General features: G+C 44.4%; 1 protein-coding gene across 7 annotated transcripts; it reads left to right on the top strand.

Moving 5' to 3' along the window:
- The first annotated feature begins 1,309 nt into the window (after positions 1-1,309).
- Positions 1,310-24,416, top strand: RAB9A (RAB9A, member RAS oncogene family). 7 transcript variants are annotated; one of them, XM_090264002.1, is made up of 5 exons: positions 1,310-1,372; positions 18,107-18,197; positions 19,155-19,273; positions 20,103-20,204; positions 23,333-24,416. In XM_090264002.1, exon 5 carries the CDS (start codon positions 23,364-23,366, stop codon positions 23,967-23,969), a length of 606 nt encoding a protein of 201 aa, XP_090120128.1. In that variant the 5' UTR covers positions 1,310-1,372; positions 18,107-18,197; positions 19,155-19,273; positions 20,103-20,204; positions 23,333-23,363; the 3' UTR covers positions 23,970-24,416. The 7 variants fall into 7 exon arrangements, with proteins under 7 accessions (XP_090120128.1, XP_090120129.1, XP_090120133.1 ...); XM_090264003.1 differs by having other exon boundaries at positions 20,103-20,209; XM_090264007.1 differs by lacking the exon at positions 20,103-20,204 and having other exon boundaries at positions 19,199-19,273.
- Positions 24,417-24,427: the final 11 nt, after the last annotated feature.

Raw genomic sequence — 24,427 nt, 5'->3', positions numbered from 1 at the left:
TTAGAACCCTTTTTGAAAACTCAGGTTTCTCAAGGCTTCCTTTAGGCCAAGACGCGATAATTTATTTCATAAGAGCACTTGTTAATAGCTGGTTAGTACTAGCAGTTGCAGAGATACATTCCTATTCCATCACTCCTTGATTATGATTATGACATACGATTTTCAGGTAGCATTTCCTTAGTGACCCTGGGCATTGCTTATTGCAATTTAATCCAAAGTACATGACTCTATATTTTTTCTTTTGAAAAATTAACTGCAATGATTTTATGTTTTACTGTGTAGACTTAATTATGTGTTTGTGAATATCTCTTCCCTTTCCCTATTTTCAACAGATTTGAATTTAATAAACCTGTACTCATATTTTCTTGGGGAAACATCCTGCATGAATAAAAAAGATTTTTTTTTCTATAAAAGAAAACTTCATTTAAACTCAAACGAGAAGTCAGTCTTTTTTACATGCTTCATTTTCACAGGTATTCTAAAACTGTCTGTTACACTTGTGAGAAACTCAGACATAACCTTCCTAGTGCTGAATGAAACGACTACATAGGATTCATTGCCTGAAAATGACTCCCTGAACAGCCAGAAATTACTTAATGATAATCCAGCAAGTCATAAAAGTGAGAGATTTCTCCTGGGAAACAAGCAAACGAAATCTACTGAACAAAGTATATTGAGAAGTCACTAAAAGCCCCTCCATCCTCCTTGCATTGTTAAGACCCACGTGTTCAACTCCGTATATAAAGCGAGGAATTAAGAAGCTTTTCCAATAATGCCCTTTCCGACTACTGCTTTATTCTTAGAGATGACAGAGGCAGTATTTTAACAAGAATAAGAAAAAATTTAAATCTAATCCCTGTTATTCCACAATGTTGCAGTTGTTTTCATTTTTCATCTACCCGTTTGTTCTTTGCGCATTCGCTTTCCCATCGAATTCACAACATCCCGTGATGGTGCTTATGCGATCTGTTTATTTTCACATTACGTAAACTTTTAAAGGTAACTAGCACGTCGTGCCCTCACTCGCGGAACGCAGCCGGAGGACACGAGGAATAACCCAGACGAAGAGAAACCTCGATTTAGGGAAGACAGGCAGTCCCGGAGTGGGCGAGGCGGGGGCGCACGGCGACTTCGGGGCTCCCATTTCAGGCTCCGCCCCTCCCCTGCCCCGCCCCTCCCCCCGGGCCCCGCCTCTGCCCGTCGCCATATTGTTCCCTCGGCGCTGGGCGGGAGCCTCTGGAGTCAGACTCTGGGAGCGCTTTCGCCGCCACGTCCACCCCGCCGGTCCGCGACAGTCTCGTTTGTCTCGTTTGTCTCGTTGCCTCCGGACAGGGCAGGCCGGGCTCGCGGACATCCTCCGTGTGGCCGCGAGGTGAGTGGGGCGCGGACTCCCTCGGGGTCAGCCGGGGGCTGGAGCCGGAGCCGGAGCCGGAGCCGGAGCCGGAGCCGGGGGTGGGTGTCGCCAGGGTCTGAGCTCGCGCGGGGCGCCAGCGCAGTCTGGGCCTCCGGCAGCTGGGGAGCGGGGCGCGCGGGGCCTGCGCGGGTCACTCGCCGCACCGGCAGGGGCCGGCTGCTCGCCCCCTGCCTCCCGATGACAGACGCAGCGGGCAAGACGCGTCCCCAGACACGCACGCCCGGGGCGAGAGGCACACACAACCCACGGGGACGCACACATCCACCAGCCTTACGCCCAGCCACTGGGGGCGCGCATCCACACACCCCAACCCACCCAGACCAAACCTGCCCCGAGTGGTCCGCGCGGAGAAAGCAGAGGCGCTCGCCCAATTTGATGTGGGCGACTCATGCCGTGCTCCCTGGGTGAACCCTAGCGGCGGCTCCTGACCACCCGAGTGAGGAATTGGGAATGTAAAGCCAATCGTGGGGCTAGAGACAGTTTGGGGTGTTATCTGATTCAGACTGGCTAAGGTGTCAGAATCGAGTTCCTTACGTTCTTCCAACTTCGTATGTAAAGAGGCAAGATGAGAATTGCGAGTGCTGACCGAATCGTGGTGGAGGTATGGGTTTTGTTGTTTCTTTTTAAGTGATGACACATCCCGTGACCACGGCTCTTTTGAGGAATGACTCTCTTGCTGGTTTCCAAATTGTCACGTGACCATTCTTTATAGCATTTCAGAGCCCAGATGAACCAAAAGGTTGCGGGTTTGATTCCCCGTCAGGGCGCCTGTGGGAGGCAGCCGATCCATGTTTCTCACATCCATATTTCTATCTATCTCCCTTTCGGTCTCTCTAAAATCAATAAACATTTTTAAATTACAAAATTTTTTTTTTTACTTGTCTTTCAGTCTCTTAACACAGCGGTAATGGAAAATCCCTAAATTGCCTGTAATTTCAAAAAAACCAATACGTGGAGCTAAACTGTAGAGATGAAGGAAACCCACAACTCTTCGGTCTGGGACTTTTCTTTTTTTTAAGAGTTTTAAAATTTTATACCAAAGGCGTTTGGGAGAGAGTTAAACATTTTAAAGATTTTATTTATTTTTAGAGAGAGGGGAAGGGAGGGAGAAAGAGGGGGAGAGAAACATCAATGTATGGTTTCCTCTTGAGTGCCCGCAGCTGAGGGGCCCGTCCTGCAACCCAGGCATGTGCCCTGACTGGGAATCGAACCGGCGACCGTTTGGTTCACAGGCTGTGGCACTTAATCCACTGAGCCACACCAGCCCTGCCAGGGCTGGGCTTTTTAAGCAGACTTCTTCTTAGGCTCTTGTTTAGAAGCTTATGTTGAAGTTCTCACTACTTGTCTAGAACTCTCAGTATCTTATTTCGATTTCCAAATCTAAGACAGTGGTGTGGCAGTCTGGTGCTTTCAGTATTTTTGTGTGGACATTGTTGTGCATTCCTCTTGCTTGCCCTAAGAAGTTTCTGGCGTGGTGATATATTTATTTTTGAGAGTTTGGTGATGTGGGGATAGTTTTGGTTTATCATTGCTGAGGTTAAAGTGGACCAACAAAACTAAGGAAACATCTTTGGCCTTGATTCCATCCAGGTTCTTGGGGATAAGGGAAATACTTAAGTGCTGCTCCCTCTTTTCCAACCTCTCTTTTCATTTCTATCTCAACCACTTCCATCTGGGCTAAACTACTCTAGAGGCCTGAAGGTAAGTTCCTTTGGTTTCAAAAGTTAAATTTTAGCCTCCCCTCATTTCTTGGGCAGCCTCTCTGGCACTGGATGTTGTGTGTGCGTAAACCCTGTACGTGCATCATTTCATTTAATTTTCACAGCACTTCTGCGTTATTGCTCCCATCTTACAGATGAGGCATTTGCTGGGGGCATCGGAGGGTTGGGTCTCTTTCCCGTGGTCACACAGGGCAGAGCCAGGATTCAGAACAGGCCAGTGTGAGTTGAGAGTGGCAGTTCTCAAGTGGGGACTTTGATAGTGTCTGCACGTGTTTTGGGTGCTGCTGGCATCTGGTGGGCAGAGGCCAGGGATGCTGCTCAACATCCTACCATGCACCGAGCAGGCCGCACACAGAAAGTCGTCTGGCCCAGAATGTCACTAGTGTAGGGGGCGGGAAAACCTGCTTTTAGAACGGTCTGTGTAACTTCAGAGCTCATGTTTCAGGATTTCTGTAGTTCTTCAGATGCAACAGCATTTTCCTATTTAGGAAACCTCATGATTTTAAGAAAGAGCAGGGGGGAAATTTGAGAACTTCAAGAGATTTCCTTTGACCAAGAGGCGTATTTATTCATTTGAAAGATTAGGGGGTGAGCAGCTAATTTCTGATAACAGAATCCATTTTTTAAAAAGATTTTATTTCTTTATTGTTAGAGAGAGGAAAAAGGGAGGGAGAAAGAGAGGGAGAGAAACATCAATGTGAGAGAGAAACATCGGTCAGTTGCCTCTTGTTCAAGGGACCAAACCCACAACCCAGGCACGTGCCGGAACCAGGAATGCAGCCAGTGACCTTTTGCTTTGTGGGATAATACCCAGCCAACTGAACCACACCAGTCAGGGCTACAGAATCCATTCTTTTTTACAGGCAAAAAGTGACCAGAGGAACTTGAGAGTCATTCAGATCCGTGGAAGTAGACTTAGGGAGTTTGGTTTATTAAAATTGTTAACAAGCGTTTTCTGACGAGCCTGTCATGCGCTGATGGAAAGGCGCTGCTGAAAAGAAGGGCAGTAGGCAACTTCCAGTCTAATCACGATCGTAGGATCAGGTTAGGACTTGTCCTAGAACAGAATGTATTGCCGTGGCTACTCAAGGTGAGGGGCGGGGTGTCATTAAAAAAAAAACCAAACAGCAGGTGTGTGCGCATGCATAGGTAGCCATATCATGATAGTTACTGTGTGAAGAAAAGTTCATGTGCTTTTGATAGCTTTGGAGGTTGACCACGTGTGAATATTTACAAGAATCAAATCGAGGAGCCATTATGGTTGAGCACAGACATTCTTAAATTGAGCCTCAGTAGACAATAGCTATGCATGCATTTTATCGTTGAAATCAAGAAACAACTGATGAAAATATTTTTTTAAAAATGACCTTTGTTCCATTTTTTTTTTTTTTGTGCATGTTCGCCATGACTATCTAAGACTAGGCTCTTCAGTATATGTACTTCTTCATTCTGATGGCAGATGTAACTTTTAGGTGGACTTCGGGAGTGACTGATGGAGAGGAGGAGTCAAAAAAGAATGCTCTGAAAGTGTTGTTCACGCAGTCAACATGGCATCTTTTGTGGGTGGCTTTGCTTTTTGACTCATGCTGATGGACAGTGTAATTCTTTGCTAATGAATAGATTTGTCTGCCTCTTATCAGGAGTTGTCTACTGTGGGGTAGGTGGGATGCCAAATTATACATCTACAATGATTGCTATCTCATAGGATCTAACAGAGGAATGAATGCGTGTTCTTTCCTTAGTTGAGGGGTTTTATCCGGGGAAGGGTCAAGATGAATTGGTGCAGGAAGAACTTCCATGGGCCTCTGAGGAGTCTTGCTCAATCTCTGTAGCTGGCCTGCTGCTCTGGCCAAATTAGGTCACCACATTTCTCTTTATGAGATTAGGGGAGACCAAGTAGAGACATCAGATTATTGGTTTCCTAGGAGTTCTGCCCCAGGCAATTTGCTGGTTAAGCGGTAGGAGGAAATGAGCTAAGTGGAAGTGTGTGCGTTTCTGTTTGAAATGTGCCTCACTTGAAAGCTAGCTATGTAATATATTTGTTAGTCCAAACCAGGGATAAGAAAATAGGGCTTATGATTTAAGTAGGTTGTCAACAGAGGATATTTATTAAAGAATTTTTTTGGGGGGTGGGGAGGAGGTGGTGAACTCACAAAATGCCTCAGGAAGTTTGGAAAACTGTGATGCAAATGGAAGGTCAGGATACCTGAGGGCGGGGACCTGTGACTCAGGTGCGGAGGTGGAGGGAGGCCTGGCGGGGGGGGGGGGGGGGGGGGGGGCAGTTGCAGGCAGTGTTTACCAGGGAGCCCGGAGGCTCCTGGGCTCATTCCATAACCTGGGCAAGAAAGCTCTTTCCCGAAGTGCACCTTGGTACATGTTGTGAACTCGAGCTCTGGGTATGTCCACGTCTGAATTGTTCCATTACTTTTTATTTTTGACCGTGCTGGGTCCAGCTTTTGGAATGCCGTTGCTAATCATGAACATACAGAGGATCTTTAGATGTCAGTGAATGCTGAGTAAGGTAACAGCGAGATCTGCATGGGGCGGATGGGGTGCAGAGAGCCGGCTGTAAGTTTTGGAAGAGCAGGTGAGGCTTGACGGAACCTGGCCCATTTTATCGTGGGGAGTCTGGCTGCAGACTTCACTTTTGTCTCAGGTCGGATGCCTCACAAATGTATGGTACCGAGGGATGGAGGAACAGGATGGCACAGCGTGATGCCTTCATTCCACGGCCACATTTAATTATCCAAGTGTGAAGGGTAGCAGAGCCGTGTAAACTTAACGGAACTGTTTTAATTCGAAGTTCTTGTGCGCGGTGTTAAGTCTTCTGGGTACAGAGAGGCTAAGGCAGTTTTTAGGTTAGTTCTCATAAGACTGGTTGTGTTATCAGTGTGAGAGAAGCGCCCCCCCCCACCAAAAACAAAACCTGACAGATTTCTGTTTCTAGAACTTGCTTTGAAAAACTCGAATAGAGGAGTGTTTAAATGACTTAACACCCCCCAAAGGTTAGAACTCACTAGGCTATGTATGGTGTAAAGCAGTAGCTCCAGTCTCTCTGCAGCTTCAGGCTTGTGTAATCAGAGCAGTGATTAGATGAATGTGCCTGAAAATACATACCTGGTTTCCTTGGGAGTCACAGCGAGGAACAACAGAACTTGTTGAGGACCATATGTTGGTAAATCTAGAGCATTCTCTGGAATGAGTTCCTGCCTTTTATTTATTTGTTTTTAGAGATAGGGGAAAGGGAGGGAGAAGGAGGAAACATTGATCAGGTGTCTCTTCGCACACGCCCTGTCTGGGGACCGAACCCGCAACTCGGGCGTGTGCGGGACGACGCCCGACCGACTGAGCCGCACGGGTGAGGGCAAGTTCCTGTCCTCTTAAGTAAAATTTCATAAACAGTTGTTTTGGAGCAAAGGGCTGCCACCCTCGATACCCTGTTCCACATCACTATTTGCACAGTACTTGAGCTGAGTTTTTATCACACCAGCCCTAGAAAACCAGCCTTGCAAAGATATGATGTCATCAAAAGGAATGCGGTATGATCTAATGTTGAAACTGGGAACTACCTGGAGTGCCAGTTGGCATGGTGGCCTGCAGACGTCCAGTACCTCCGGGGTTCCCTGGGAGATTTAAAGAAGGCTGCCGTGCCCGTTTCCTGTGCAGACTGTGCCTTGATATCCCCTCTCCGTCATCATCCATCGTGTTTCATCCCCGTTTCCTGCTGCTCACGCTTCTTTAGGAGTAGATCTGGTGGAGGAAGGGGCCTCTGGGTGCAGAGCGGTGGTCATGGGCTCCCCAGCCATTCAGAGGAACCCTTGCGCTCCCATTCAGTCCTGGCCGCCTGTCTCGGGAAGTGTCAAGAGGTGCGTTAGGGTTCCTGGTCTCCGCAGTTTGTCACGTAGCGGGCCATTTCTTTCCCATCTTCTCAGTTTTGTTTCTGTCTCTCGTGTGTGGTTCCTTCTCATAGTCCCTTCTTGGGTTTGTACATTTTTTTGTCCGTTTGGCTGTTTGGTGGGAGTGAAGGTGTTACAGAACCCCTGGGCTGCTCCAGTTGAAAACAAACCCACGGGCTCTTTAGTTAGGGGCCGGATTGCCCGCCGCCAGAATTATAACTCAATACCAGAGTTTAGTGAAAAGAAAAAGAATAGTTTATTTAACAGTTATATAGATTTAGTTATTTGCAGATTTCTGTTGTTAAGTCTTATGTTCTTTAAGACACCCATAAACACATATTCTTGCCTCCCCCCCCCCTTACCAAACCAGGCTAGTTTTAGAAAAGTCAGAGAAACCCTTTCCCTACTTTCCAAACACAGTTCAGCTTTACCAGCAGCTGCCAATCATTCAATCCTGATTGGGGAGACCTCGTCTGTGTTATGGGGTCCACCAGCTTTTAACACAGAACCTCGTGGATTCTTGGCCTCCTTGTAAACTGCATAGTGAGTCCTTTTGTAATCCACATGGTCAGTCTGTTCCTTTTCAAAGCAGCAAGGTATGTCCCTTCCTTAAAACTGCATCGTCAGTCCCAGTTAAATTCACATAGTCAGCCTCAGCCTCAGTCCAATCCGCACGGTCAGCCTGGCTAAAATGTCTGCGGCTTATTTTTAAATCCCTGACTACGTCCTCTGATGCAGTGGGTGAGGTAACCAGTTCTGACCATTCACAGAACCTCCCGCAGGCTCTGTGTGCTTTCTCCATACCGTCCCCTGGTCCAAGACCCCTCCCATCTACCTGGGGCCTTGGATGCATTAAAGCCATTTTGCATAAGAAAGACACTAGCCACCAGCCTCAAGCATGTGGAGGCATTCTAAAAGCTGCTTCCTTCTCCCCGTCCCCCAGCCGCAAACTCTGGGGTTTTTTGGAACACACCTGTTTCTGTAACAGATTTAGTTTAGAAATCGCTGATGTTTATATCCCAGGGTTTGGGAAGACCTAAAGGCTTCAGCCTTAGCATATACCAACGTTAAGAGCTTGTTAGAAAAGGGAGCCGGCTGCCTTAGGTTGCAGAAAGGTAAGGGCGTGAAAGGGAGAGAAGGTGGAACCTATTGTCAAGGGTAGTTTTATGGACCATTAAGTAGGAAGCATTTTCAAGGTCACTGCCACGCTGTGGCTGAGAGCACCAGTTAAGATTTGAAGGTTTTATGCCTCCAGCTAGAGGTGTGATACTTGGTAAGATTCTTTCCCAGTTGGGCCTCCATTCCCTTATTTGTTTAAAAAAATGCTTACTTAGGGGCTTGAGATGTGGTTGTTGGCATTACATTTTATGGTGGGGTCTTGGATTCAATGATAAAATTTAAATTAAAACAAGCCAAAAATTACAGGTTTCTTTACTTTCACTAAACAGGCAATTGAAATACATGGTACAGGAAAAGGTAAGATTATTTTAAAATGAAATGGACAGAATAAATATTCAATTTAATTTTCCATCTATGATAATTTCACAATAAAATCATCGTTTACGTTGTAAAAAACACTAACAAAAAAAAATGCCAGAGTACCCTTTTGAGATTCTATATCATGTACATCCAGGTCCTGGCTACACCTGAGAGAAGTTACAGTCTACTGGGTGGGCCTCCAGGGAGGACACTGGTTAACCACCAGGGTGTTTTCTAGAAGCATATGATGGGACATCCTAAGGGAAGCAGTTTTCTCTCTATTCACTTTAGGGGTGCATATGCCTTAGGCCATTTAGATGAGGACCAAGGAGAAGCCTTTGGGGTGGCCATTAGGAATCAATTGTCTGGTGACTTCTGCATACATAGGAGTCGGGGAATCAAGCTGGGAACCTGTGTGAGCGGTGAGCTGTGGAGAGGGCTGATCAGGCATAGACGGGAACTGGGTAGTGATGGCACAGGAAGTTCAGGCTTGGAGAGCTTTCTGTAAGCAGAGTCAGCTTCATTGCCTGGGGGCAAACGGGCACCCATGATGGAGAAGTGGGATGAAGGGAACTCTCTGGAAAGCTCCCTCCAGCAGTCTTAGGCTCTCCTGTCATTTTGCCCGGGTGACAACTTTTCTGCGGAACGAGAGCCTTTAGTCTAGCTGAGTCCCATATGCCAGCCACAGAGCTGTCCTCTTGAACGGTATCTTGAGAAATTTCCACTTCTCTTAGCTTACTTAATTTCTCTAACAGTCAAGAAGTTCCACTTTGCTGTGGCTTTGTGCCTCATGGGCACTGTTTGTATACTAACTCTTCCCCAAATTTATTTGGTAGTTCTCCAGCTCATACACTTTTCTGCTCCAAATTAAAGACATCTGGTTTCTTATCGAACTTGAGAGGAGTCAGAACCAATGTTTCCTTAAGTTACAGCAGATCATGTTTTAATGTGTGTTCTGAAACACGTATTCGAATTCATTTCTTTCATAATGCATTCTTCCTGAAATAGCCGGTCTTAATTCCCAGTACTGAATTCCTATCTTGTGATCTTTATCTGGTTTTTGTTTTTTCTTTCTTTCTTTCTTTTTTTTCTTCTTCATTTTAACTCTGTCCATCCAAGTGAAACCTTAAACGACCCCATTCTTCTTTATTGTCAAGCATTTTAGGTGCCTTTTATAGGTAAGTGTCTTCTTACAGGTAGATACAGTTATGCTTGTTTCTTTTAAGGACCCCATTAAACACAGCAAAGAACAAAACACCTTTACTTCCAGGATTAGCAGTTTCCCCTAAGTCTGTGCGCTGAACCATCACAGTTCATGGCCATAGTATTAATGAAGTTTCATGAGTGGGGGAGAGAACGGAAAATAGTGATACCAAGTAAAGAGGACAGTTTTGAGAGTGTTATGAGCTACACAAATGGGTCACACGTAACATACTAATGATGCAGGCATGTATTGATCATTTCTTGAGGTCCAGATTCCTTTAAGAATCTGATGAAACCTTTGTTCCTCTTTTCAGAGGAAAGCTGAAGCTCACATGCTTCCATCCGTGCACTCATCCTTATTTCACATGTGATTCTAGGTTCATTTACCCCTGCAGCTCCTTCATGGACTCCCAGGTAAGCACGCTCTGTACATACATTGTCCAGTCCAGTACTCATGTAGCAATTTAAGTGGAAACTTAAGTGAAAGGAAATGAAGTTAAAAATTCGGTTCTAGTTGGACCAGCCACATTTCAGGTGCTCTGTAGCTGTGGGAGGTTAGTGAACACCGTATTGGACATCCTTGTAGAAAAATTCTGTCAGATAGTGCTGTGTGCTTTCGTGATGGTTTAAGGAGATGTATTGAGTTGTTCAAAAAGTTCTTACGGTTTTTTCCGTAAAATCAAAGACACATTTTTCATTTGCCCCAATACCTTTATTGATTGGGATATTTTGAGTATGTCGGCTGTCTCCTGTTGCAGGAAGACAGATCTCTAGGTAGGGGCATTCTCATGCCCCACCACCCAGGTGGCATCCCGTGACCCAGGACATGATGAGCAACTCTCGTCTCCGCCTTCGGCTTTAGGCTGTCGAGGCCACTGAGTCGTGGAATCCTGGGTAAAACAGGTTCTGTTGAGTACTCCATCTGCCTCCTTGTTAATGAAGTCTTAAAACGGAGCTGGCCTTGAGGATTAGTGTGTCTGCCTTGCTTCCTTGACAGGTGTTAGCTAAACCAGGAGTTACCCCGGCTGTATTTTACATATTAATGCTACTGTAAGAATTCTTTCACTTGTAAAATTCTCCTGTTGTTGGCTGGAATGTCACACCCCCTGTTCTGGTAGCTTTTGAAATCCTAATAAAAAGAGGCTGAGGCTTCCCGCTCTCCGCTGGTGGTCAGAGCGAGCCACAGTCCACAGTCCTCCGTTCGTTACTGGCCAATAATCCTGCCTGCCGGATTTATTTCAGCGTCCGAGATCGTAATCAACACTACAGTCTCCCGCTATTGGCTTCTAGTGGGTGGAGGCCAGGGGTGCTGCTATACATCTTCCAGTGCATGAGACAGCCCCCCACAGCAAAGGATTATTTGGCCAAAATGTCAGTAGTGCCAAGAAACTTCGCAAACCACTTCTGACACATTCCACCAGTCACAGCACCTTCTCCATACACTGCACAGATCTTTTGTTTGAATTTCAGTTTCTTTTTTACCTTTCTTAAAATCATAAAGCATAATATGCTGAAAATCTCGCATATTTTCTTCCATCTTCAATATTAAAGTGGCCGCACAAAAATTCACCAATTTCGGTAAGTTTTTTTAAAAAATGCATGCTGATAAGACAGCTGTCACAGTAGAATCTAAGAAAAACTTATTTCAAGTGACATTAAAGACAACTAAGCTCTACTAGAGCCTTCGTACAGGGAAAACTATAGGAACTTTTTTTGGCCAACCCAGTAGTTCCTTAACCAAATCTGGTTTTTCCTCTTCTGTTTCCCACTGTCTCCACAACTGTTAATGATTAGTTAGTATACCCAACTACAGACAGGCCTTGTTTTAAGCAAATGGTGAGCATGTGTCTCCTAAAAAGCTTCATTAGATGACTCATCTTCCGAAAAGAGACATCATGAAATGAGCCCTTTAAATACTGTAGGTTGAGGTGCTATGCCGTGAGAAGTGTGGTTTGATTCCGGTCTTATCCTCCTCTAGCTGTCTCTGCGAGGTAATGCTAAGGGGTCGGCTGGGTAATCATTTCATCTGTCAAGCTGTGTCCCCAAGTTGGTCTGTTCCTGCGGTATTTGCTTTAATTCTTCCTTTTTCTTTTTTCCAGTCGACCTCTTGTAGTGGAGCTAGACTTCACGACTTCCTTGACTTGCCTCTTGCTCAGACGCTTCAGCAGGACAATCGGGAAGCCTTAGAAACAAAGAGTGGAGTTAATTAGGCTAAGGGAGACACGCCTACATTAAGATATTATAAGGAAATAAATATAGCTCCACTTAAAATTGAAAGAATGTAGAGCTTGTCCATGTTTTTATTTCCTTGGTTAGTTTCTTGGAGCCTCAGTTTCTTAAGGTCTGAAATGAAATAAGCAGTGTGCCTCTAACTAGGGCAGTCAGGGTGAATGCAAAGGAATGTGTGGGTATGAAAAACAAAATCTGTTCCTAAACTTATACCAGGAGTGATAAATTCAATTTAGGTGTTTGGAAGTGAGAACTAGCCAGGGAACTGCAGAGTATGTGTTTGAAAATCTGAAATTTTGAGAAAAGCAGTGTACAAATCCAGCCTACTCTCCCCGTGGCTGCTTGTTAGAAGAATGTTATTTTTTTCAACTACCAGTTCCCTGTTGCAGTCAGCAGTACTTATTTTAAAGTGGTTTTCTCATTAGAGTCACAAGTAAGAATCAATTTTTTTGCCCCTTCCCATTGTATTATAATAGACCTCAAAAGTAGATGAGAGAAACAAAGAATTGTAAGGATGGAAAGTGCAAATGGAAAAATAAAAATAGAATAACAAGAATAAAGGAGAAAGTAATTTGTTCTTAGTTTAGCACTTCTTTGGTACGTCACCATGTGTAAAGCTTGGTATAAAATGTTGCAGAACAACAACAACAAAAAGAACAAATGAATGATGGCATTAGGTGTCGTGCGTCCTGCCCGGGGAGCCGAGCAGACTCCTACACAACTGACCGGTTAGAGCATAAGTGAACGTGAGCTGTCATAGAGCTGCAAATGATTAGAGTGAAGAGAAAGATTAGGCCGAGGAGGCATAGAAGGCCTCTTGGGCGAGGAATCTAAACGAGGCCTTTAGATGACTCGGATTTTCATAGCTGTCCTGGTGTAGAGAGGGGCCTCCCAAGCTAATGTAAGGGCCTGATCAAAGGCCGGACGGTAAATGCCTGTGATAGGTTTGGGGATGGTGACTTGTAGGGTTGTAATTGGGACAGGCTTGTAAGCGAGGTTGGGTAGCTCTTTGAATGCCTCGCTCAAAATCCTGTATAATAAAAATAATGAAGAAATAAAGGGCTGTAGTTGTCTGTAAGAATGGAGACAATTAGGCCCATGACCAGTAAAAATGTCTGCCTTTAATGAAACATTCCTGTTAAAGTGTTCTCCATGCTCGGGTCTGACTCCCTCTCGGTTTATTGTGGTATATGGCTTGGGAAACCAGCAAGGGGTCGCAGAAGGCCAGACAAAAGGCTACTACTGATAAACTATCCATAAACAATTGATAGTGCAAGATAAAAGTCCACAACAGAAAAATTGGAAAAGTAGTATTATGAAAAGGAAAGGGCTGACATACAGTTCTTTCTATCTTTAGTTTTGAGGTATCTGCTGAAAACATGGTTCTTTTTCCTTCCTGCCAGTGACCTACTTATCCAGGTCCCCATTGAGATTAGTGTGTGTCATATATGTGTGTTGGTGCCAACACATGGTATTGTAATCCTAAAATAGTATCTATTGTGCTTGTAACCGGTTTACTTAGAAGGACAGTGATGCAGGGACAAGGAGATTATTTGTGGCTCTGTGTAAATCTAATTTTAGGGTCTTGATAATAAGACCTTAGGCCGTGTGTGTGTGTCTATAAATTTATACCTACATTATTTAACTCATCATAAACTCCATCTTTCTAATATACGAGGCCTGTCCAGAAAGTATCCAGCAATGTAATGTGAAAAATAGACATTTATTGAAGAAGATACAAGAAATATTATACACAGGACAATGATGCCTCAGTCCCCTTCCAAGTAGACACCTTGGGACCTCACACAGTTCTCCTGATTGCCACCAGCTGCCTTGTATTTTCCTGAATCTCATCAATGGTCTTAAATCTCTTCGCTTTCAAAGGTGATTTTACTTTTGGGAAAAGCCAGAAGTCTCTGGGTGCCAGATCTGGGCTGTAGGGGCTGAGTCACCGGAGAGATTTGACGTTTCACCGAAAAACTCTGCAGGAGACGTGATGCATGAGCGGACGTGTTGTCTTGATGAAGCTGCCGGTCACCAGTTGCCTGTGGCTGTGGCCTTTGCATCATCTGAATAGTTTCCGAAGAGGAAGATTTGACGCAGATTCGTTGCTCTCCTTGCTCAATGACTAGTACAGTAAAGTCGTCATCGTTCACGTGTGTGCATTCCAGTCCCCTCTCCTTGGCTGCCCGCTTACATCAGTGGTGCACAAACCGTTCTTGTTAACAATGGTTGGACTTTTTCCAGACCTCATATACAGTTCAGTAGTTTTTAGTATATTCGCGAACTTGTGTGACTATCACCACTTTAATTCCAGAATATTTTCACCTCCCCCCACCCAAAGAAACTACTAATTAGCAGTCACTCCCTATTGATTTTCCCTCACCCACATTTCCTGAAACCATAGATGTACTTTCTGTCTATGGATTTGCCTATTCTGAACATTTCATACCAATGGAATTACATATATGGCCTTTTGTGTCTGGCTTCTTTCACTTATAATGTATTTAGGGTTTATCCATGTTGGGGTAGCAGTACTTTACTCCTTTTTATGGCTGATTAATCTCCCTTTGTATAGATAATGCCTATTTTATTATCCATTTATCAGTTGATGGACATTTAGGTTGTTTCTGTTTTGGGACTTATGAATACTGTAATGCTGCTATAAACATTGACGTGTAGGTTTTTATGTGGACGTAGGTCTTCATTTCTCATAGGTCTTTGCCTCAGAGAGGACTTGCTGGGTCATATGGTAACTAACTTCCTGCGGAACCACCAGGCTGTTATTCATTATCATTGTATCATTTTATATTCCCATCAGCAGTGTGAGAGAGTTAGTGTCTCCGCAACCTCTTCATAACTTACAATCTATCTTTTTGATTCTAGCCATCCTAGTGGCTGTGAAGTGGTATCTCGAAGTTTTTATTTGCATTTCTGTACTGGCTATTGATGTTAACTATTTTTTGCTCATTTTTAAGTTGGGTTGTTAATTTATTTTTTATTAGTTCTAAGAGTTCTTTATATATTGTTACTTATTTATTTTTTATTAGTTCTCAGAGTTCTTTATATATTCTAGATACAAGTCCCTTATCAGATATTTGGTTTCCAAATATTTTCTCCCATTCTGTATGTTGTCTTTTCACTTCTTTTTTTTTTTTTTATTCTTATTGATTATATTGTTACAACAGTTCCAATTTTCTCCCCCTTGCTCCCCTCCACCCAGCACCCCCCTTCCCCCAGCAATCCTGTCTTTTCACTTCTTGATAGTGTCCTTTTTTAAGCACAAAAGTTTTTAATTTTGATGAAGTTCAATTTATTTATTTTTTTGTTGCTAGTATTTTTGGTGTCATGATGAGTTATTTTTAATATAATCAAAATTATAGAAAAATTGAGCAAGCAGTTGTCCCTGGGGTCTGGTGGGTAGCAGTATTTAAAGAAAATTTAAAAGATGATTTTGCCCTGATCGGTGTGGGTCAGTGGGTTGGACGTCATCCCATAGACTGAAAGGTCAGTGGTTTGCCTTCCAGTCAAGGCACATGCCTGGGTTGCGGGCCAGGTCCCGGTCTGGGGCGTGGGAGAGGCAACCGATCGATGTTTCTCTCTCACATCAATGTTTCTCTTCCTCTCTTTCTCCTTCCCTTCCCTTCTCTCTAAAAATGAATAAATCAATAATCTTTAAAAAAATAGAAGATGATTTCCATTTCATTGCAGCATTCAGTCAAGCTAGACTTTAACTGAACATGAAACTTTTGATTCATTTTTATATATTTTTGATATTTAAAAAAAGTATGACTTTGCAACCAAACCAGAACTCTGAAGATTGAACTTGGTTTTGATTATTCTAGGTTTTCTGGAGGACTTTAATATAAATCTGTAAGCTTTTGCATGGTGTGATCATGATGTACCTGCTACTTGGGTTTATCACTCAACAGTGTATTTCTGTAGTCCCATGTCTCCTTGTGGACATTTAGGTCATTTCCAGAAATCCTTCCTTGGCTTCTGAGGCCCTGCCTGCCCCAGGTCTTCCTTCAGTCCCGTCCACCCGGAACTATCCTTTCTCTGGACTCCAGTGCTCAGGCCTACCTTGGACTCCCCCAGTACATGCCAGGCTGCCTCGGCAGGACCTTGGCCAGGGCTGGTCCCTCTTCTTGGTTGTGGCTCCCTCCCCTCTTCTCACATTTTCTTAGCTTGTTAACCAAACCCACTCTCCCTCGGTCAGATCAACCGATAGTAGAAGCAGACCTTGGAAGGCTGAGTTCTAAGGACAGCATGCAGCAAAAATGACCACTGAGACGTCCCTTTGGAATAGTACACACAGGAAACTGGGGTATAGTCGCTCACTGACACTGTTGAACACAGCCAGTTTTTCTCTGGCTTTGGAAGTTAGCGCTTTTTCTTTGACCGAGTGGCAGATGAAGTACCTGGCTGTGTTACAGAATCAGGGTGCAGGAAATGGACATCCACCTGGTGGGTGGAATCACACATAGCCCTGAGATGCCCCTGCAAGGGGCAGGTTTACACATCACATCTCTCACCAAGGGAGATGCTGGGTAGAATCCCCTGTATTGTTTAGGTTGTTCTTTGGTTTGTGGTTGAATGAGAATAGTTGTATTTTATACCAAGTACAGACTCTCATTTGTAGGACTCAGCACAGTCGTAATGTCATGGCTTTGCGTGTGATTGTCCCTCCTCAGCTCCCTGAGACTGCATTTGGCTCGCAGCCTCGGCACGTGGCACACAGTAAGCACAGAGACGGGGTGGGGCTCGCACCCTTGGCACGTGGCACACGGTAGGCACTGAGACAGGGTGGGGCTCGCATCCTCAGCACCTGGCACACGGTAGGCACAGAAACGGGGCGGGGCTCGCATCGTCAGCACCTGGCACACAGTAGGCACAGAAACGGGGTGGGGCTTGCATCCTCGGCACCTGGCACACAGTAGGCACTGAGACGGGGTGAGGCTTGCATCCTCGGCACCTGGCACACAGTAAGCCCTCACTAAGTGCTTGTTGAAAAACTGCTTTCCCACCGCTCCACTGAATGCTAGGCCTCTGGGGTGGTGCTCGAGAGTTCTACAAACATTTGCTGGGCATTTCACTTAATACATGTTAAGCCACTGAAGCTCTGATAAAACTTAGGTACACTCAGATGTGCTTTGTACTGCGTATTTTCATTATACTCGCCACAGCAACAGCCTCAGAAATAAATGCGAAGGCACCTAAGCATAGTGGGTCAGGTGCTGGGCTTTCGAGTGGTCTGCTGCATTCTGAACTCATTTCCACCTTTTACCAGCCGTGTGAGCTTGAGCAAGGTGTGTGACTTCTCTGCGTCAGTGTCCTCGTGTGCAGTGTGGGGACAGAGAGAGGCTTGTGAGGAGCGATGGCAGTAAAGCAGAGTACGTGGCTTTCGGGCTCCGTCGGTGTTGGCGTTGTTATGAAAGGCACACCTCGGTTTGTTGCTCTTTGCTTTATTGCTTTTTGAAGACAGTGCAGCTTTTTTCCCACAAATGGAAGGTTTGTGGCAACCATTAGCAAAAAGATTATGAGTCACTGAAGGCTCAGAAAATGGTTAGTATTTTTTAGCAATAAAGTTTTTTTTAATGTATGTACATTGGTTTTCTTAGACATAATGCTATTGCACACTTAATATCCAACAGTATAGTGGAACCATAACTTGTATGCACTGGGAAACCCCCAAATTCCCGTGACTTGGTCCCTTGTGACATTTCACTTTATTGCAGTGGAGTGGAACTGAACGCTTAGCATCTCTGAGGTATGCCTGTATCATTACTGCTCTTTGGTCTTTAACTCTGAAATGTCAAGGTTTGGAGTCTCATTTTTTTCGTTGCTTGAACTGATAAGTTAAGGACTGCTATACGTAAGTCCAACAAAAATGCCCTTCACTTTGGGGGGAGGTGCGGGGGCTTGAAACCATTGGTTTAGACAGAGGGAGGCGGGGTCTTGAGCACAGCTCCACTTCGTCACTGGGAACCTTCACGGTGCATTTGATCTCTAGGCTGGGATCCTTTGGCTTCCCACTGCCTGCCTGCATAATCCTCTCTTCTGTTCCACTGGTAACTAACTAAAATTTGACTCAAGAAATAGCCATAAAAGAAGCCTCTTTGTAATACTGCCAGTAAAAACTTCTTCTTGTATTAATTCCACAGAGACGTCCTGCATCCTATGAGGAGCCCGGCACAGTGGTGGATCTCTCTCCATTGTCTGTGCCTTGAGTGAATCTTCCCAAGAGTCCAAGAGGTAGGTACTGTTGTCACCATTGTCCCGTGAGCTTCAGGATATCAGGTCGATTGCCCGTGGGTCTGCGTTCTTGGCCTTCGACACCAGGAACCAGTTCTCCTTTCTGATAGTGGGCTTTTATTTGGTTCAGCAGAAAGTTTTCACCTTGGCCTTGGCTGCCCAGAAAGAAGCCTCATGACACTCTTTGCTCCCTTAGCCCGACTCTTCCTGTGTCCACTTGGTGCCCTTTCCTGGCGTGGCCCTTCTTTTTTCCTTCTTCGTGTTAGCTTTATTTTATTCTCTGGAGTATGATGATTTTAAGCCACTAAAAATATGGGCAAATGTTGAAGAGTGAGTGAAATATTTTACATTTCATCTTAACAAAACGTTATAGCTGTCTGAGTGAAACTTAGAAGAAAAGGGCAGGCAGGCAAAAAAGACTTCTAGGGAAAAAAAAAACAGTGATTAAAATGTAATATTTGAGTCCAGGACTTTTTTAGGCTGAGAAAGGTCATGGGCAGCTTTCAGGTGTAATTTTCCCTTTAAATTAAGAATTAAACCTTGACTGCTGTGGTTCAGTTGGTTGGGCATCATTCCACAACGCAAAAGGCCGCCAGTTCGATTCCTGGCCAGGACACATGCCTGGATCACAGGTTCAGTTCCCCAGTCTGGGCGTGTGCGAGAGGCGACCGATTGATGTTTCTGTCTCACATGGATGTTTCTCTCCTTCTCTTTCTCCTTCCCTTCCCCTTTCTCTAAAAGTAAAGAAATAAAATCTTTAAAAAAAGAATTTTGCTGCTAATGAAAGGCAGATCTTTCTTTCGTATTTTAATTCTTGTGTTTACTCTTAAAATTATGAAAACAGATTGAATATACGTTGGTGAGCTGATCTCTGATTTTTTCTTTGCAGATGATGATGCTTGAACTGAACGGTTAAGGTCAGCGTTATGACCTATGTAGTGTGCTTTTCTCATTCAGGTTTCCTTACAGAATTTCGTTCTGTCACCCAAATTGTGTTTTAGCCTTGGGGAGGATTGTTGTCTTTGGGCAGTCATTCCAAACTGTGGATTATAAAAGACTTGACATTACATTTCACGGTAAGTTCAGATAATAACATAGGGTATTTTTATTCATTCAGCTTATACTTCTACTAAAGAAGTTTTAAAGGATTTTATTGTTTTACAAAAGAAAAAACATTTTAAATGTCTGTAAACTGATTATGGTTATGTTAATGTATAGATTACATGGATCTACCTTTTTGTTAGATGTCATTGGGAAATGCGATGGTTTATACAATGATGTGTATCACCATGTATGTTTATATACAGTTCTATAGTTAGAATCAGAGAGGTGTGTGTGTATTAGTTGTTTTAATCAGTGCCAGCATACTCCCCAATAGGATATCTGGAAGGCCCCAAAATATAGATGGGGAAATGTAAACAGTGCACCCTGTTTCCTGGTGTGTGAGTCTAGCATTCCACAAATTTGTTTGATCAGAATAATGTCACTAACTAGGAAATCCCACTAACTAGGAAATGAAAAAAGAAAAGAAGTATCCATGTGGCCTGATGAAGTTATTAATGACCAGTTGCAAGGAATGTCTTAAGACTTACCGTATTTTTCGCACTGTAAGACGCACCTAGGTTTAGAAGAGGAAAACAAGGAAAAAAATATTCTGAACCAAATGGTGTACTAAAATCTTTAATAAAATATAACACAATCATGTTTCAACCACATAAAAGTGAACAGCAGTCAACAGCGGTATTAAGAACCATCACCACTGTCATTAACAAATGAGGAGAGACTTTAAGGTTCAAGTACTCTTCTAGTTTTCCGGGAACCCCAAGAATTCATCATCGCTAGTGTCAGAATTTATGAAGCTCGGTTGCTCACAATCACTGATATCACTTTCTTCGCTATCTTCAGACACCCTGAGGTTCAGCAGTAAAGTGGGACAGTTAAGCATCCACAGGGGTTTCACGTGAGCCCACCGCTTCCTCTTCTAACAACTGTCGCCACCGCTGACAGGTCAGGTAATACACACCATGGTCTGTGACGCGTTTGCTCTATAAGACGCACAGACGTTTCCCCCCACTTTTGCGGGGGGGGGGGGTGGTGGGGAATGCATCTTATGGAGTGAGAAATACGGTAATTTGGTAGACCTGCAGCCCGTCATCTGAGTGGAGATTGTAGATTGCATAATCTGGTTTATGATTTGATGTAGATATTCTTACAGTTCAGGCTGTACAATAAAACTTGGTGCCTGGTAAGGCAGGTATAGACCTATACAAAGCCTGGGACACACGATAGACTAGGATGACGCGCATCTGTGACACCCTCGTTACACAGCCCGGAACTTCTGTGCTCACATATCTTAAACATTGCGTGGAAGGAACAGCCTTGGGATGGGGGCTGCTGGGAAAGGCTCCCGGTGTTGGTGATGACCATGCTGATAGCTCTGAGGGCCCAGCAGTCCGTCAGCGGCGAGTTCGGTGGAGCGGGGTGGGATCACCAGCAGAGGGAACAGTATGCGCCAGGGCGAAGGCAAGGGAACGCGTGTGAGCTGAGCAGGTGGAGTTGAATTTCAGTTCCATCTGAGTGCGCTTTTCCGAATGACTGAAGCCAAGAATGGGGAGCAGGGCCAAGCACCTTGCCTTAGGAGTTGGACTTAGACTTGCACCTGTGGAGAGCTGCTGATGAAGGTTAAGGAGGGGCATTCAGCAGCTACTTGCCCTAAGTCAGAGCAGGCGGTGTGCTTTTTCGGATGTGTTTCTCCCTTTATAGTTAGTTGAAGTGGTTTAAGCAAGGCTGCCAAGAAAAGAGGAGGCTGTGTAGTACCTCGTTATATATGTCAGCAAATGAGAAGGCATGACATTCCTTCAATTTCCTCTGTAACAGTCATTTAGTCTGGGCATTGGGCTGAGTGATCCATTGGCAACGAGAAGTGTCCAAGAGCTGTGCAGCTTGATTGCCTCATACTTTTGTTGGCCAATTTAAGTTGTATTGATTATTAGCAGTAAGTACTATAGTAGTAATTGAAAAGAGCCAGTAAGAGTCAGGGACAAGTGGCTACAGGTTTTACCGGAACAGTATGGCAAGTAGTTGGAAATACAGAATTCTTGCACGTTGTAGGAAGTGTTTGGTTACGTTACACTGGGTCACGCTTGAATAGCTAAGAGATAGCCAGATAATGTTTACTGCCGAGATTCTGCAGATTCATCTCAGTAACATCACAGTTGTTCACGTCTTACCGTCCCACGGGGGGACTCATACTATCTACTGTCATGTTCAAGTTAATTACCATTTTTGTTCTAGGGCTCTGCTGTCCAGTACAGCTATTGGCTCTCTAATGATGGCTATTCAAATGAGTTAAAATTAAATAACAATTTAGTTCCTCCCCCCCCCCAGCCGTATGCCAAGTGCTCTGCAGCGCCATGTGGCTGCCGGCTGCCATGTGGGACGCTGCAGGTGGAGGGTGTAGCTACTGCCAAGGCCATCTTCTTTTATAGCTTTCCTTATGCTAAGGGCCACTTAGTTCTCAAATACGTACAGAGTCTGGGATGTAGTTGGATTCAGAATCACTGGGGAGAAGGGAGAATAGGGAGTGACAGAGGAAATAGGATAGCCACAGGTAGATAATTGGTGAAGCTAGGTTTAGGGTTCATGGGTATCATTATATTATTATCATTATTCAGAAATTTTATGTATGTTTGAAATTTTCCATAAGAAAGAATTAAAACAGAAGCTTAAATAGGAACAGCACTTAGAAGCAGCCTGGATGTCTGAACCTCCCCCTCCGCCCCCCAGGCTGGTGCCTGTAGTGTAGGAAAGTTGTTACCCTGCCTCAGGGTCTTCCCTAAGAGGTACTTGCATAGCACCATGCTTTTATTTTTATTAAAAAGATATATTTTTAAGATTTTTATTTCTATTTACTTTTTTTAGAGAGGGAAAGGGAGGGAGAAAGAGAAGGAGAGAAACATCAATACATGAGAGAAACATTGGTTGCCTCTCGTACACCCCCAACTGGGGTCCTGGCCTGCAACTCAGGCCCTGACTGGGAATCGAACCTGCAACCTTGCAGTTCACAAGCCAGCTCTCAATCCACTGAGCCACACCAGCCAGGGCACGCCATGTTTTTATTTAAGGTTTACTCTATTCCCCCTCGAAACTCACAAGTAACAGCATAGGCTCACACTTGTTAAGTTGGAACTGCCCAAATGAGTCTTGTGGGTAGAATGTGCTATATTACAATATTACATTAAAAATTCTATGCCCTGGCTAGGTAGCTCAGTCGGTTAGAGCATCGTCCTGATACTCCAACGTTGAGGGTTTGATCCCTCATCAGGGCACATACAAGAATCAGCCAATGAATGCATAAGTGGGACAACAAGTTAATGTTTCTCTCTCCTTCTCCCTTTCCCTCTCCCCCCACTCCCCCTCCACATCCCCCTCCCTCCCCCCCTCGCTCCTCTTCTTTCTCTTCCCCTTCCTTTCTAAAATCAAATAAAAATTAAAAAATAAAGTAGAAAAATTCCATTGCTACTGACATTAATTTTGGCAAACTCAAAGTAGTGTTCCTAATGAAGAGAATAGTTCATTTACTCAGTGTTTGGCTTGTTTTTGTTCACTGCCAAATCAGTTGGCTTCTGTCTCTGGTTTCCTGGTTACCAGCTCCTATGATGACAGCATGGGAAGAGAAGAAGGGGTGTCCTTGAGAAAACCCCTGGCAGGAGGGGAAAGCCACTGTCACTGTGTCACCAAAGGGCTGTTTGAAGTTGTCCCAGAGACTTGCCTACTTCAGCATCCTACTGCGTCTCTAACAAAAGGTGGGGGAGGGGGGAGGCTTTTTGTGAGTTGAGAAATGGTTGAGAGCAAGGTGTTTGGGGTCAGACTTGTCCTTGAGTGCCAGCTTCTGTCGGCTGAGACCCAAAGGAGGGGCCTAGTGAGCCCTCACCAGCTGTCGTGGGAGTAATGGTGGGGCGGTGCCTGGTGTGTGCTTGAGTGCTCTGTAAGTGGCAGTGCTTACTGTTAGGTATTCTCTGTGCAGAAAGGAGTTGGGGCTCTGTGTTTATTTCCTTTAACCGCTGCTATTCATAGAATCCTGTAGGACGGAGTACAGGTCTAAAGGGTTGTAATGGTACCGTTTTATTTTACAGGGTTCTGAAGTCAGAGATCTTGAGATTAATAATGGCAGGAAAATCATCACTTTTTAAAGTAATTCTCCTCGGAGATGGTGGAGTCGGAAAGAGTTCTCTAATGAACAGATATGTGACTAATAAGTTTGATACCCAGCTCTTCCATACAATAGGTGTGGAATTTTTAAATAAAGATCTGGAGGTAGATGGACATTTTGTTACCATGCAGATCTGGGATACGGCTGGTCAAGAGAGGTTCAGAAGCCTGAGGACACCCTTTTACAGAGGTTCTGACTGCTGCCTGCTCACTTTCAGTGTCGATGATTCTCAAAGCTTCCAGAACTTGAGTAACTGGAAGAAAGAATTCATATATTACGCAGATGTGAAAGAGCCTGAAAGCTTTCCTTTTGTGATTTTGGGTAACAAGATTGACATAAGTGACCGGCAAGTGTCTACAGAAGAAGCCCAAGCCTGGTGCAGGGACAACGGCGACTACCCTTACTTTGAAACAAGTGCAAAGGATGCCACAAATGTCGCCGCGGCCTTTGAGGAAGCAGTTCGAAGAGTGCTTGCCACGGAGGATAGGTCAGATCCCCTGATTCAGACCGACACCGTCAGTCTGCACCGAAAGCCTAAGCCTAGCTCCTCTTGCTGTTGATCGTTAGAGAGGTTGCCCCGTTATTCTGACCAACCCACACATACAGATAAATACAGTGGGGAGGTGAGAATGAGCATTTGCAGCAATGGATCATCTACTCATAAAATGAAACTAATCATATTGCTGCTTTATAAAATGGGTGGGAGAAGGGAAACATCCTCTCACAGAAGAACCTATTTACTCAGCAATGGCCTCTTACATTTATAACTTGTAGTGGTTGTTTAACGTTTAATTTAAATATGTAAGTTACAGAGCTAATAGGTGAGCAAGACTTTAATTATGATTAAAACAAAGCACTCGACTGTTCTAGAAATTGTCCTTCTTTTCCTGGGAAAATGGTGAACTACTTTTTATATATGTATATTTTTATGTAATTAGCATTCTATTCCTGGTTTGGGGGTAAAATTTCCTAAAGCAATAATGTTAGATATTAAAGATTAAAGTTGAATGCATTTGCA

Source organism: Furipterus horrens, unplaced genomic scaffold (assembly GCF_987537825.1).
Source record: "Furipterus horrens unplaced genomic scaffold, mFurHor1.1.pri manual_scaffold_17, whole genome shotgun sequence".
Lineage (NCBI taxonomy): Eukaryota > Metazoa > Chordata > Mammalia > Chiroptera > Furipteridae > Furipterus > Furipterus horrens.
Note: the sequence above shows the minus strand (reverse complement) of the source record. Positions and strands in the feature narration are given on the sequence as shown.

Excerpts from the sequence above, each read along its gene's own strand:
- RAB9A (XM_090264007.1), top strand. The coding sequence starts at position 23,364 with ATGGCAGGAAAATCATCACTTTTTAAAGTAATTCTCCTCGGAGATGGT.